At 37.8% G+C, this 14,607-nt stretch overlaps 1 protein-coding gene across 20 annotated transcripts in view; it reads left to right on the top strand.

The window, feature by feature from the left end:
- The window catches only part of LOC121077764 (core histone macro-H2A.1), a 46,249-nt gene that overhangs the window by 19,082 nt on the left and 12,560 nt on the right, over positions 1–14,607 (top strand). For 7 of the 20 annotated variants that reach the window (XR_005824292.1, XR_005824294.1, XR_005824295.1 and 4 more), the window contains 4 exons: positions 3,229–3,335; positions 4,858–5,055; positions 6,907–7,017; positions 13,334–13,433. Coding sequence is in view for 15 of the 20 variants with exons in the window: in XM_040573240.1 (XP_040429174.1) it covers positions 3,229–3,335; positions 4,858–5,055; positions 6,907–7,017; positions 13,334–13,433 (516 nt within the window). In the remaining 5 variants the exon portion in view is untranslated. The remainder of the gene's footprint in view (positions 1–3,228; positions 3,336–4,857; positions 5,056–6,906; positions 7,018–13,333; positions 13,434–14,607) is intronic. The other 13 variants (XR_005824293.1, XM_040573245.1, XM_040573246.1 and 10 more) reach the window with 5 other exon arrangements.

Raw genomic sequence — 14,607 nt, 5'->3', positions numbered from 1 at the left:
AGCTTTCTATCTCAACTTTGTTCAGTTGCATGAGTTGAATTTTGAATATCAATTTGTTGTGAATTCTCGTAAATTGATATTTACTTGTTTACATATTCAGACAGACTTAAATTGGTTTGTGTTTATAAATCACAAACTTAGATGTAATTAAATCATTAAACTTGCTACAGTATTAAATATAGAGAGAGAGAGGAAAAAAAAATCAATGCATTAGGCTCTCCATTTGACTGCCTGTGTCCCAGTCTAATGATGCTCTCTGTCCAGGGATGCTGCACACTTCTTCCCAGTGTTGGAAGATGACCTTTAAGGAAACAACTCTTTCTTGACTCAAAGCTTTGAACCTGGTAGAAGGGAACTTCCAAAGCTGCCCCAAAGAAGGGTCTGACCAGAGAATTCAGGTCCAATCTCAATTTTAAATACCTTTTTCCACCTTCTCCTCTTTCAGCTACACGCCTAAATCCAGACAGATTATTCTGAAAAGTTGATTCTCCCTTACAGAGCAAGCTAGATTTTCATCTAATTTAAGATTGGTTTCAAACATGGCTGAAACACCATTTAAACCCTTCAAGCTGAAGTAGCGTAAAACAGATGTGAAAGGAAAGTTGGCCGCACGTTCTCTCCAGCCGAGTAGTTCGGATCCCATCCGGATCCAGAAAGTCTTCATTTCCAGCATTTATAAGCGCTCCGATCTGCTGGGTTTGGGTCAGTTTTGTTTCTGTCAGTGATAAATCAAAATATTGCTGCCTGTATTGGTGTCAGCCCCTTTGAGGGTCCCCCTTTGGCCAGATTTGTTCACCTGGCGTAGTTTTGCTGCTCTCTGCACGCCCCAGCAGTGCTCGGTTATTGTTGGAGAGCTGTGAGGAGAAGGCCAGAGGAAAAATTCCCCCCTCCGTGCCCTCCTCCTCTCCCAAAGCTCCTCTTTTGTGGTCCTCGACACCAGTGCAAAGCGTTCTGTTCCTGCAGAGGAAGTGGGGTACCTCAACTTCCCTAAAGGACCATTAGAAAACTGTAATTTCAAAATGAGTTTCCTGTCCAAGGAAGAGGGCTTAGCACTTAGAAGAACAGTTCTCCACTGTACAGGGCAGACATTTTAGTTTTATGAGGAACAAATAAAACATTCCTCTGTGCTTTACAGGCGTAACACTTTCTTAGGCCCTTTAGTTACGAAATGACCTGTCTGCATAGTTATGCTGATCGGTTGCAGAGAATAACACGGCCCGACTGTTCAGCCCTGCCTGACGCAGTAAAGAAGCGGAGGTGGGGGAAGCAGGGGTAAACTGCAAAGTGGGCTGCTGTTTGTGGCAAATCCTTCCCCTGCTTCGCAGCCAGCAATAAAGTCTGAGATGCAAACAAAACAAGTCCTGCGCTGGAGAGGTGGAGATGTTATTGCGGTGACACAGAAGCTTCCTGAGGTCAGTGGGGATGTGCGGGGTGTACCCCAGAGCACAGCTTGTCCTTCTGAATGTGACACGGGTCTTCTGAATGTGATTCTGAATGTCTTCTGTCACTACAGGCAGCTGTGTGCTCTGCCAAATGCAAGCTAGACCTCAAATGTCTGAGCTGCGGCTTGTAAGAAGTACGTGAGAAGGATTATGCCAGCTTAATTCTGTTCTTTGGAGGTGTGGAAAGCGTAGTCAGGTTGACCTTACCCTGTTAATCCCGCTTTAAAAATAAAGTAATTCTTGTCAGCATGAAACGTTATAAGAGTTACTTCTGGGGGCTTAGTTTTGTATTCTGTCTTGCCCTGTAATACAGTAAACTGTGCGCTTTAAAGAACACAAAAATATCGAAGGCCTACCATGAAACTCAACTGCAGAGCATCCAGAAGCAGCTGGAAGTTTTACAGTAGGTGTCATAACTAGCTTATTGTAGGACTTACAATGAAAAATAATTGGTGAATCATGTTAAATTCAGTCTAACGAGAAGCCATAGTCTGTGCTAGTACTGCTGAAGATTTACTGTGTGTTGCAGTAAAGGCATGTGGCGATGTGGCCTTTGGTTCTAGGCCAAGATCTTCAAGAAGAAGAACTGAAGATCTTCAAGATCTTCAATCTTCAAGATTACTGTCTTAATTTACTCTATTTGCCTCTAAAGCAAGCTTGTGGTAGGGCTTTCATGGTGTAGTCAGTTGTTAAATGTGAAACCAATTTCATACACTAGTTCTGATGTTAAATTTTAACATTTTCATGTCCTACATATATATTTATTTATATATATATATATATATATATATATATGGGGACATTTTCATTTCTTTTTTTCTCTTTTTCTCCAAAAGTTTACAGGTTTACAGAAGGTAGGATACCAAAATGCAGAGGATTAAAAGGTTTTGCATAATGGAGACACCAATAGCATGTAATTGCAAAGTCAGAGAAACATATGCCATCTTTGTTTATTGTTCCCCAGACTTCCTTGTAATTAATTTTGGTCTTTGCCTAAGGCTTGTTGAATTGAAGACAGATAAGTTAGCAGGTAAAGCTCCAGCCTTGCACTTCACGGATCCTTACAGGAGAGCAAGTTAATCTTTTCTAATTCAGTAACAGTTGTCATATGCACACCTGTTAAACATAATTTGTCAGGAGTGGAATTTTTTTCTAAAAGGATGATTTACTAGGAGCAAACAAGCATGACTTATCAATTACCTTTTCTGGACATCTTCTCAGAGACAGAAAATCATTAAGTCAGTGTAGCAACGGAGTTTGTATTTTTAGTACCCTAACTTGGACGTCGCTTCTATAATGTTACAAAGAAGGAACTGAAAACAGGAGCTTCTCCAGTAACAAAAAAGTGGAAGCAATGCAAGCCAGAAGTCACATTTGTGACAGGTTTGAGGAAAAAACTGTAGCTTTTGTACATCTAGTACTCTTTCCCCTTGTAGAAGGGGGATTGCAGGAAATAAACACGCAATAATCTTGAGAAGAACACTGAGAAGTCAAGAATCTAGAGGAAAGGCTTTAAAGGGACAAATATATATTATATAAACATTATATATAGTTTAGACCACAGATCTTCAGGTGCACATTCTGCCTTCAGCAATTATACACAGAAAAGCAAATGAAAATTTTAGGGTTAGATGGCTCATTGACGGTATTTTGTGGCAGTCAGGAGTAACATATATGATTCAGATATCTTTTTTGCTTGGATGCTAAATGACACATACTGATTTTTCTTAATGATCACAATGTAATTAAAAGGGGCTTACTCTTTTTTTTTTTTTTTTTTTCCCAGCGGAAATTCTGGAATTGGCTGGAAATGCAGCAAGGGACAACAAGAAGGGTCGAGTCACTCCTAGACACATCCTGTTGGCTGTAGCAAATGATGAAGAATTAAATCAGGTAAGAAAAAACCCCACTGTGTGAGGGCCAGGATTTCCTTCAGGGCTTTTTAAATTGTCTTTCCATATAGCTGAATTGTAATTCAAGACCTCTGCTTATTGAACAGCCCACCAGGAAACAGCTCATTCACTCACTAGCACACTCGCTATGTAGCTAACTAGAGCAGTCAGCTTAATTATGTATTTCAGGACACTTAAGATGTGTGAAAATGCAAGGGAGCTCTAGTGTGACATTTGCTTGCACAATTACAGCCACTTCTGTTAAAGACTGGAACATTGTTATAAGCTCTGTAGAGAAGTGGTGGAAATCTTGTGCATACTTTTTGGTTGGTTTTTGTCTCCCCCTTAACCAGTTTAGGACTCAGTGGGACCTATCCCATTCCTACTGAAGTCTGTCATGACAACCACAGAATTAAAAGCTCTGGAACTCTTGGAAGACTGTGTCCTTTACAAATTTCAAGATGTCTGACTTAGCCAAAAAATAATTCAGGCATTATTATTACAGTGTTGTGGTGGCAGCCAGAGGCACTGGCCAGGATTAATGTCTCTTTGTGTGAGGTGCTGTAAAAATACACCTAAAAAGACACTTTTTCCAACCCTGTGCATCATGATGGAGCAGGAAAAAAAAATCCCCAAACCATCCTCCTTCTGTCTGAAAATTGCTAATACTTTCCGTTCATCATTCTCTTGTAAGCTCAGAGCCTCAGTGGGTTGTGGTTGGGGAGCAGGGAGCAGTAAATGTGAATCAGAAGGTGGGAATACCTGAGGGACTTTGATATCACCGTTTGTATCCTTCCTAATACTGAATTAGTCCCAATTAGATGTTTAAAAAAATGGATTAAAGTGGTTTTAAATGCAGAACATGATTTATTTCACCTCTGCTTTTAAAGGCTTGAATGAACTGCACACTTTTGAGTATTGATCTGCTTTTCTTCAACTACATAAAGATTTTTTTGAAGAAAGACTTACAGGTATAGAGATTTGTATAAATGTTACCCTCCATTTGAAGTTTCTTTTACTAAGAACTGATTTCTGTTTTAAAAAAATGCCCGCTCAAGAAAATTCAGCAACAGAGACGTAATACTGTGTTGCCCACAGCATGGTACATATTGCAGTCCTGTACCATGGACTTCGGGGCCCCGTCCCTCAAAAAACAGGGCAGCCCCAGCCACAGACATGAGGGCATTGCAGGGCAGCCTGCTTTCTAGTAGCTGGGTAAGTCTTCATTGCATAGCTTCACAGCTTAATGAAGAAACAGCTCTTGTGTGAGCCCAAGTGACGTTCACAGTAACAAGCATATGTGCAAGAGGAATATATATTCCCTTTACAGTTACACCTTATTACATTATCAACTTTTTCTGATATTTCACGTTTCATGTCTCTCTTCAAAGACGTATGTTGAGAAACATACAATAATTGGTTAGAACTCATGACAATCTACAAAATTTGCAGTAAATGCCATTTTCTGTTTCTTGGTGAGTAAATGCTGGAATTTGTCATCTACAACTTTTATTTTTTATTAGCTATTGAAAGGGGTCACCATAGCCAGTGGTGGAGTGTTACCCAATATTCACCCAGAGCTGTTGGCAAAGAAGCGGGGGTCAAAAGGAAAACTGGAAGCCATCATCACTCCACCTCCAGCAAAGAAGGCAAAGTCTCCATCACAGAAAAAAACTGTATCAAAGAAAACAGGTGGCAAGAAAGGGGCAAGGAAATCCAAGGTAGAGTAATCAGTTTATTTGAAACACAAACTCGGTTATAGTAGCTGTAGAGAGCATCATGTGGGGTAGTTCAGGGATTTCAGTAGCAGCACAAGCAAATGCCGAAGGAGGAGTGCTGCCCAGTCCCTAGGGTAGGTGGAAGAAGTAGCACAGGTCTGCAGGACAGGCAGGCAAGCCAGGCAAGACTCCTCAGTGTTTAGACTTGGTGTTTTTAACTCTGAGGAAGAAATTAAACTAATTCAAAAGGAAGTGTGGAGGTGAGAGAACAAGAGGACCAAAATGTGATTTTTCTTATGCTAGAAAGCTAGGAAGAACATTTAACTGCCTTTTTTCCATTTTTAGTTTCAGTTTGTAGGAGTAGAGAATCTTTCTAATTCGTGCATGTGTAGTGAAGGATAATTCCTTCTGCAAAACTATTGTAAAGCAGTAGGTTATGAAAGTAGGAAGAAAAGTACATATATTTTACCTGAAATTGATGGTGCATTTGAAAATGTTGCCTTCAAACAAAGCTTCTATATTCATCCTGTATGTCTCTATTATTGTTTACTTGGAGACTTCTGATTGTTTCACTCGGTTTTTTGAACTGTTGAATTTAATTTTCCCTTTTAGAACACCTAGTAGCTGACATCTCAGGTTCAGTGTTTCTAATAACCAAGCACTAATAATTTTCCTAAATCTGGATTTTTTTTCCTGCTTGATTACAAAAGCAGGAAGTCTGTTGTGGGGTTCTGTTTTTCTTCCATACAATACAATAAACTGTATTGTCTGCTTAATATATTGGTATTCAGCTAACAGTAAATTCCAGGGGAACTGAAATAGGACCCCTGAAAATCTAATTTTGAAAACAATTATGTAAAGTAAAGCATGGCTTCAGCTCTTAGAAGCACCAACATACCTTTGCATCAGTCATCTCAGTTGGTCTGCCACAGATTTAGTTTATATACTTTGGAAAGGAACAGTAGGATAACATTGGCTTGCTTAGTGATTCAGGTGTGCTTTTAGCTTCAGCATAGATATTGGTGAGGTAACAAATATTTATATGAAATCACAAGTAGTAGTTTTATCGAAAATTATTTTTGGCATCACTTGAGTTGATAACTGCAACAGTCAATTCACTATCTTCATGATGCATCTTTTTCAAAATGTTTTTATTTTTATTCAGTAAATCAATGCATTCCTGAAGCCTATCATTTTACTTCAGTTAAAAAATAAATAAAATAATAATGATTGAGGGGACTCCCCCTCTACAGTTTTACTGGAGATAAAGGAAAGTGATCAGGTTAAACAAGACAGAAAATTGTTCACTCTTTCTTATTGTTAGGCAGGTAGAAAGTAGAAGTATTCTTCTGACGCTGGCTCTAAGGTCAGACAGATTTCAAAACCGTATTTCTAAAAATGTTTGGGAAACCTGTAATCACCTCCCTTCGCAGAGGGACAAAATTTGCACTGACAAGCCAGTTTTAACCTTAGAATGAGCGTCTGCCCACACATAGATATGTAGGGGGTTTTGTTTGGTTGGGTTTTTTTGCACACAAGTCGTTACAAAGCTGTTAAAAATTTGTCGTTGTTTGTATTTTTCCTTCAACACTTAAGACAACTGTCCCATAAATAGCGTACTATCGTAGGCAAGAAAAGCACATATAGAGATATTCAGACTTTGAGGTCAATTTTGTTATTGATTCCTTCAGCTGTTAGCAGTTACTTTAGACTTAAGGATAAAATCCAAATGCCAGTTTCTGTACTGGCATTTTATTGCCTGGTAAGCATTTATGGCATGTCACATATCTCAGTGTTATTAAACAGTGTTTTTCTCTTAGTCTTGAGTTAACTAATTAACTACATTTTTGGAAGAAGAAGCAGGGAGAAGTGAGCAAATCAGCCAGTGCTGACAGTACAACAGAGGGAACTCCTGCAGATGGTTTCACAGTCCTGTCCACAAAAAGTCTGTTTCTTGGCCAGAAGGTATGCTTATACATTTTTATAAATGAATACCTATTTTCAGTGCTGCTTAGGGAATAGCCCCTCCCACCACCCCCTTTTCCCCAAAAATGTCTAGGCACAATTGGTATTTCCCTATTGAGCACACGTGGGGGTGTGTGGTATTAGTTTTTGAAGAAAGAAATTCTCTGAAACAACTTCTAGAACACTTTAAAAATACATGAATGAGTCTTTATGTGCCTACGTAATTAAATATTCAAATAGAAGGAAAGCCTGTGTGCTTGTAATCTATCTCACCTTATTCACAGACGGCATAATTGGAACTGCTAATCTTTTGCCAAAGGTGAAATTACTTTAAGAATGAAATGGCTCTTCTGAAGGGCATCCCTCTTCATTCCTGTTGTGAAGGATTTACATTTTTTAATCAAAACCTACTTTAGACATTTGATTATAGTAGTTTTGTGTTTTGTTCTGCTTTTTTTTTTTTTACAACAGTTAATGTTGTGTAATAATGAATGATGCTTTTATGAAAAGCTATAAGTCAATGATCCTTTTTTCCCTGTGAATATGCTTTGGGACATGGGGTGGTTTAATACAAATACTTGTGTTTAAAGAGACAACTCATTTAAAGAGACAATTCAATAAATTAATTTGGTCTTTTATCTTGAAATCTGCCTTTAGTTTGCCATACAAAATTTTATTAAGTAAAACTGCATCTTTCTTCTATCATTCGGTAATCAGATCATTGTGTTGTAAGCCATAAAAGATGAACCATTTTTGTCCATTGTGGAATGTATCCTCTGACCCGTTTTTATTTCGTGTTGAGGTTGTTCTCCATTTACCTTTCCACAACTTGCTTACTAAGTTTAAAATGCATGAAAGTAACATTATTTCTTGCAAGACTTCGTTTTTCCCAGTTAAATTTGCAGCTAGAGCCAGATTGTTGGTTTGGTAGGTTTTTATGTTTTGGTAGGCTTTTTGCTGTTTGAGTACTTCTACGGGGGGTGGTTTAGAACTTATTTTTAAAAACATTTTGATGACTAAATTGGAACCCAAAACTTATAAACCAAGTTACTGGTTCAAGAAGGCAAGTAAGAAAGAGTTTTATACCTGACTTTGAGCTCTTTGTAGTTAGTTACCATAGGAAACCTGTAATCAGAACTAATGTGTTCTAACGAGACTGGCCTACAAATCAATGGGGCTTTGCTGTTGGGCTCAGAGGAAGAAAATCGTGAACTCCAGGACTGCTTTAAGCGGTGGTGAGCACAGCCAGTGTCTGTCGGAGAGCTTTCCAGTGAGTACCTTGTACTGGGAAATGGACTTTCTGGCTTTCTCGTTCCCTTGGAGTGCAGCCCCCTGTAAAGACATGGGCTGCTATGTGCCCATCCTCATACTGGTTCTTTGTCTGTTAGCCCCGCATTTTTTCCATTGACATGAGAGAGCCAGGTGTTAGGTTGTATTTCTAACACAGTACATGTAAATAAGGGAAAAATGAAAACCAGTTTGGCTCCTGTGAGGGAATAGTCCAAATGAAATGGATTATTTTCTCAGGGGTGGAAAATGTACAGATGTTGTTGAGATATTTCAAGCACAGATTATATTTTGCTTTTGACTCCATGAGAGAAACCCTCTTTAGAAGCAGTAAATGATTAGTATAAAAATCTACATAAAAAGTAGGCTATGTCTAACAAATATACAAATTTTCTGTATCTTGTTACGTGGGAGTTTAAAATGAAATTCTTGTTTGTTTTGACTTACTCCCAAAACAGCATGTTTAGACCAACCTGAATTCTTTCAAGCATCCATGTTAAGACTGAAAATGGGAAATCCTACAATGCAAAAAAAACTTCACACTGCAGTGATCAAAAACGTTTCATTTAGCATAAAAACAAAAATGCACCCCTGTTATGCTGGCTCATTCCTAGAAATGTTTTTAAAGTATTCTACAGAAATTATTTTCCAAACGTGCATTTTCCAAATCAAAATATTGATTTTCTTCTGTTAAAAAAGGCAGAATTAAAACTTTCAGTCATGGATCCAGTGGGAGCTCAGTGCTGCCTGTCTCCTACACTTCTGGTGGGCCAGGAGGTTTCTGGCTGAGCCAGGGTGTGTGCTGCTGAGTGCAGGGTTAGCAGACTGGGAGCTCACTGGTGGTGGTCGATAATTATTTGTGACACATGGTAATCTCAGATAACTGAGTTTTTATTTTGGAAATTTACAAATGAAATGTAACAATATCTTTAAAACTGTAGTGACTTTGAATCAACTAAGTGCTTCTACTTAGCCACTTCTACATGCAATTGCTGTTTAAAAGGATAATAGTGATATTTAAAACGTTTATCAAAGTCTGTTAATTTTGATGCTTAACAGAAAAAAATCTGTTTAGTTGTAGCTGTCTTAAATTAGTGCCACATGATTTTCATAAACACGATGATAAAAGAATTTTCTTCAATAGCTGTCCTAGACAAGCGTTGTGGTTCAATTCCTTAGGCTCGTGCATGCCATGTATTTTCAAAGGACATGAAGACAAAAGGTGATTGATTGCCTGTTTGGAGGAGGACCTTTCTTCCATTTAAGATAGCTTCACTTTTAAAGAGCATTTTGAAGGAAGGAAAACCTTCTAGTCTGTTGGGCAGGGAGAAAAGCACATTTAGGTGGTTTCACATGGAGGCCTGGAAATACGAGTCCTGGCTTGTGGAGCTGGCTGATTCTGAGATGCTGTGAATCACCTCATCTTTCTCTGTTGTCTTCCTCATTCGTGAAATGGAGACAACTACACGCTTCACATGGATGGCAGGAAAGCTTAATACGTTAAAACGTTTCGAGCTGTTCAATTGGAACGCAAAGATGTTCATATTGATCACAGCTATTTAATTTGTCTTGAATTTGTACATACAGATTTTCAGTATGTTTAATGTTCTTTGTTCTTAATAGAAATGTAAACTACAGTGCAAACACAGACACCTAAAACAAACAAACAAAAAACAATCAGTGTCTTTTGAACTTGATATCCTTGAACACCTTTACAGCATGTCTCTTTGGTCTGCAGAACCGCTGTCTGCTAGAACAGCAAATAATTTGCTAGATGTGGAGAAGGAAGAAAATAATCTTGGTCTTAGCAGCACATAATTCAGAGCTTAAAGCAAATATCTTTTTTCTTGTCCTCACATTTGCAGAAGGGGAAAGGAAAGGTTTTACTCACAAGAATGGCTCTTCATACATCTAATATCCCCAGATTTAATTAATGAAAAACATAATGGAAAATATTGCTAACCTGAGTATTGTTCAGTTTTTTACTGTTATTGCTTTAAATGTTAAGACAACAGCTGACGTTCAGCTAGAAGTTCCTGGAGATGGCTAAGAACCCTTCAGTTATACTTGCAGAAATGTGTTAGTTCTACACTATACAATATTAAAATCCAGTCAATATTTAAATGATTGCACATCCTACAAATGACATCCCAGTGGAAATGTGATATTCTGCGCATTAACTAGTTTAATTTTCCTGAGACAGTTATGGAGCAGAGGCAGACTTGTAAGACCTCAAGCCTAAGCATCAGGGTTTGGACATTCAGAAAGATCTCAGCCTGTTGGTCTGCAAAAGGCACCTCTAGTTTTCTGTATGAAGCTCAAATCAGAAAAAGTTCCAAGAATTTAAAGGTAATTCTGTCTGAGCTAAGAAATGCAAGGCTTAGCTCAGTAGAAAGTACTCATGTATGTGCCAAGTGCCATCTGCATTTTATCTAGCATTTAATGTAAATGTTACCTAAGATATGTCCATTCTTTATTGCACGTGTATGAGCAAGTTTTCGTATGTTTTTTTTAGAGTGGCCCTTTAGGGATTCATTTCTTCTGTCTGAAATAAATGCTTCATAGTATTGAGTAGTAAAATTGAGCAATTACTCAATGGAGTATTTAAACCTATAGGAAAACTTTTGGTTTTTACTGTACTACTTGACAATCGGCTAACAGTACATTGAACAGTAAATGCAAAACTCAGCAAAATAATGCTTAGCTGCCAACACGTCATCAGTTATGAGCAGCTTTTTAAGCATTTTCTTATTCCTGTTAAGTTGAAGCTTTAATTGCCAACTGGTTGCTTTGCAAATCCCGTATACGAGTAGGTGCAGAGAGAGTTTAAAAGTCTGAAAGCAAGATGGTAGTCAGCCAATAAATCCGGGGCAAAAACTTTTAGAATATAGGGCATTAGGGATCAGAAAGTCACTTATAAAATGAATGAAATGTGCTTAGGAACATACTAAAATTTCCACAAAACAGTCTTTTGGTGTGTGCATGTATTTTGTTGATTGTTTTTTTATTTCAAAATTCATAGTTTCTTTAACATTTTGGTTTGACTTGATTTGACTTTTTTTTTTAAACAGCAGTTGCTTGTAGTCAAACTCAAGACTCAAACTCAAGTATGAATAACTCACCAAGTGTGAAGTATTAAAGGACTCTAAGCTATTTGGAAAGTAAGCTTTTTTAGATTTGTTACAGACTCCCATACAGACTTATACTTAAAACAGGGCTGAATTACACTCGTTTTTAGCCAAAATCACCCTATATTAAAGGAACATCGGTTTTTCATGTAACATATGCAAAATATATGATATTGCAGAAAAGCAAGGTCAATTCATGTAATCAGATGAATGAAACGGAAATAGTTTTATCCATAAAACTTAAATAAATGTATGTTGGCCTCCTTAAATGACTATTCATTTGTATTGGTTTTGTGAATTGGTTTGTATTGCCACTAATAAACTCACACATGGAGAAGATATAAAAAGTTAAGTTTACAGAATGTGTGGATTACAATCCACGAGATGAAATTCAGTTATTGATGAGATTAATTGCCATGCCTGAATGTATATGTTAAGCTTCATATGTTGAATCCAGTGGGCTTTGGATTAGAAGGAAAGCCTCACTTGGTTTCAGCTGGCTTCAGGATTGCATAAATAACTGAGAACTTTCCATTTTGTAGTTGCTTTCCCTGTTGCCCAATCACCTCTTGAAACAATGATTTTAAATGGATATGCATGATGTAGATCTAAGCATAATTTATGATAGAAACAGTCTATTTCCATATACAAAAGAGTCTGGGTTTTTTTTCCCTCTGTAAAGTGCAAAGTTTTGGGTCTAGTAAAACTGGTGCATGTGAAATCAGACTTCCCAGGGTTGGCTGCAGAGCAGTGGTCCAAACCCCGTCTTATAAGCCTCCTTACATATCTGTCAGCATACTGCAGTTTTTACTGTTGCTGACTTTGGCATTTACATCAAATTGTCTCAAATTATGGAGTTGTTTCTGTGACGTGGGTCACAGGAGACACTCAAACCGTCAGCAGCAAGGAAATCGTGCCATTGCTTGACACCTCAGCACCAGTCAGTTACCGCTTATGGTCTGTATATTCCATTGGCTTCTTATCTGTTTGTAAATCTTGCTCAAAATGTGATGGTAGAAGTTGAAATCTCTCACATTTCATTAATTCTTCTAAGAACACATGGTGTGGATGTGAGCTTACTCTGTAGAAATCTATGCTAACTTCCTCACCGGAAGCCCGTAAGAAATCCTTCTGATGTCGTAACAAATAGCAATTGAGAGGCGTGTTTAAAATGCAGGGGTGTTACTTGGAGTTAATGGGCATTAATGGCTGGGGTTAAAATTTCTATTTTCATAAATAACATAAGGAAGTAAGGCAAATAAAATAATAACTAGAAGTGGTAAGCACATGAGTGTGCCTGTTTGCAGTATGTTGCTGGTCACAAAGCCAGCAGAACTGGGCATGTGAAATGTAAAGGTACTGCAGCACAGAGTATGGGGACCACTAGCATGCGAAGCAAAAGAAGTGTGGCCCCTTGCTAGGGTGGAGTGAGCTCTGGAGCCAAGAGCCTGCTTTCCTGAAGACATGCTCCAGTTTGCTAGCTTAAATAAGGAAAAGCGGTATCTTTCTTCCAGTTTCGGTGCTGAACAGTCACAGCACATGCATGTGACTAATGCAATTAATGCATGTGAAATTATTAGGGTGTCTTTCATCTATCCTTTCAGGAAAAACAAATAGCCCTTCATAATGCCAAAATAAGAATTCCAGATAGAAGGCAGCCTAAAGCTGAGACAGAGCCTTGTTAGTAGGTACATTTACTTCCTCCTGGTGTGAACAATGTTTGAGTCTTGTGTTTGAATATTTTTTTTTGGATAACAACCTTCCTTATGACCTGCCTTTTATTTTGCGTATTTGTTTGCAGTGATGCTATCTCCATCTGTGTTGCAAAGCTCACTTTTCTGCAGCTTCTCTGTGATTTCCCAGCTGTCCTGTTATTTCCCACCTCATGCTTTTCTTTTCAGCTGAACCTTATTCACAGTGAAATCAGTAATTTAGCCGGCTTCGAGGTGGAGGCCATTATCAATCCTACCAATGCTGACATTGACCTTAAAGATGACCTAGGTAAATGGGGCATGGGTTGACACAACTAATGGTCACATGGAAATTATGGAACCCAGAATTTACTCTGTAGGGCTTCATACGTTGAATAAGAGCCAAATTCAAATCTTCCAAGTTCTCTTTTTTTGAAGAACTATATTCACAAGACATTTTTACCAAATCTGAAAACTTGCGGCTATTGCTAATCTTCAAGCTGAATTCAGTTTAAACAAATTAAATTCTTTTCCATAATGATCATATGTGACTGTTAGCTATTTTGGGGGGTTTCTTACGTGGCTTCTTTGAGGACTAAAATACTTTTTTTTGTCAGGTTGTTTTCAAAATAAGCAGTTTCTCCATTCTAACTGCAATCTCTGTGTTTTTTGGTTTTGTGTTTTTTTTATAATCAGAGTAGGCATAACATTATTTAAAAAGGAATGATTAAATAATTAACTATCCTCAATTTTTTCTGTCTTGATTTCATGTTTGATTCAGTCAAATTATGTTTCCATTGTGTTTAAATTACTCCCTGTCACATTCTCATTCAGCTGAAAACGGAAGCTGATATTACACCAACACTGAACTTGCAGATATTATCATCGATGGGGTATCACTTTTAAACATCTATCTTGTTACAAATTGAAAACCAAATCCTGCTTCAACTGTCTCTTCTTCAGGAAATGTCAAAGAAAAATTAACTTCCCTGCGTTATGTACTGCCTTCCCCTGTTACTTGATTATACCTGCTGCTGTCTTTTTTTTTAAACTTCCTTAATGGAATGCAACCCATAATTCTCCTACTACTGCATTTCCTATGGGAATGTTCTTATGTGATTTAATAAGAAAAAGACTTAAGAAGGCTAATTTTTAAGTCAGTCTTTCTCTGAGATATGTATATTTTTACGTGTCTCAGCCTTTACAACACATAATTAGAGAATATGCCTTGCCTTTAAAATATAAGGTCGATCACTTACATGTTTTAAATCATATTCAGTAAAACCCTGCAAATGCGTGGTTCCTTCCATATGAAGGAGACTGCCATTTTTAGAAACAAAATGATAACTTGCTATTCATATGAAGATTAGCGCTTGTCAGCTTATTGATGCTGACAAAATGGAGAAACTAGTTATTTTGTTTGGCTTGATGATCCTGAATTTCTTTTTTTAAACAGATTCCGTATTTTAGTGTCATGCTTTGTG

This window comes from Cygnus olor, chromosome 14 (assembly GCF_009769625.2).
Source record: "Cygnus olor isolate bCygOlo1 chromosome 14, bCygOlo1.pri.v2, whole genome shotgun sequence".
Classification (NCBI taxonomy): domain Eukaryota; kingdom Metazoa; phylum Chordata; class Aves; order Anseriformes; family Anatidae; genus Cygnus; species Cygnus olor.
Note: the sequence above shows the minus strand (reverse complement) of the source record. Positions and strands in the feature narration are given on the sequence as shown.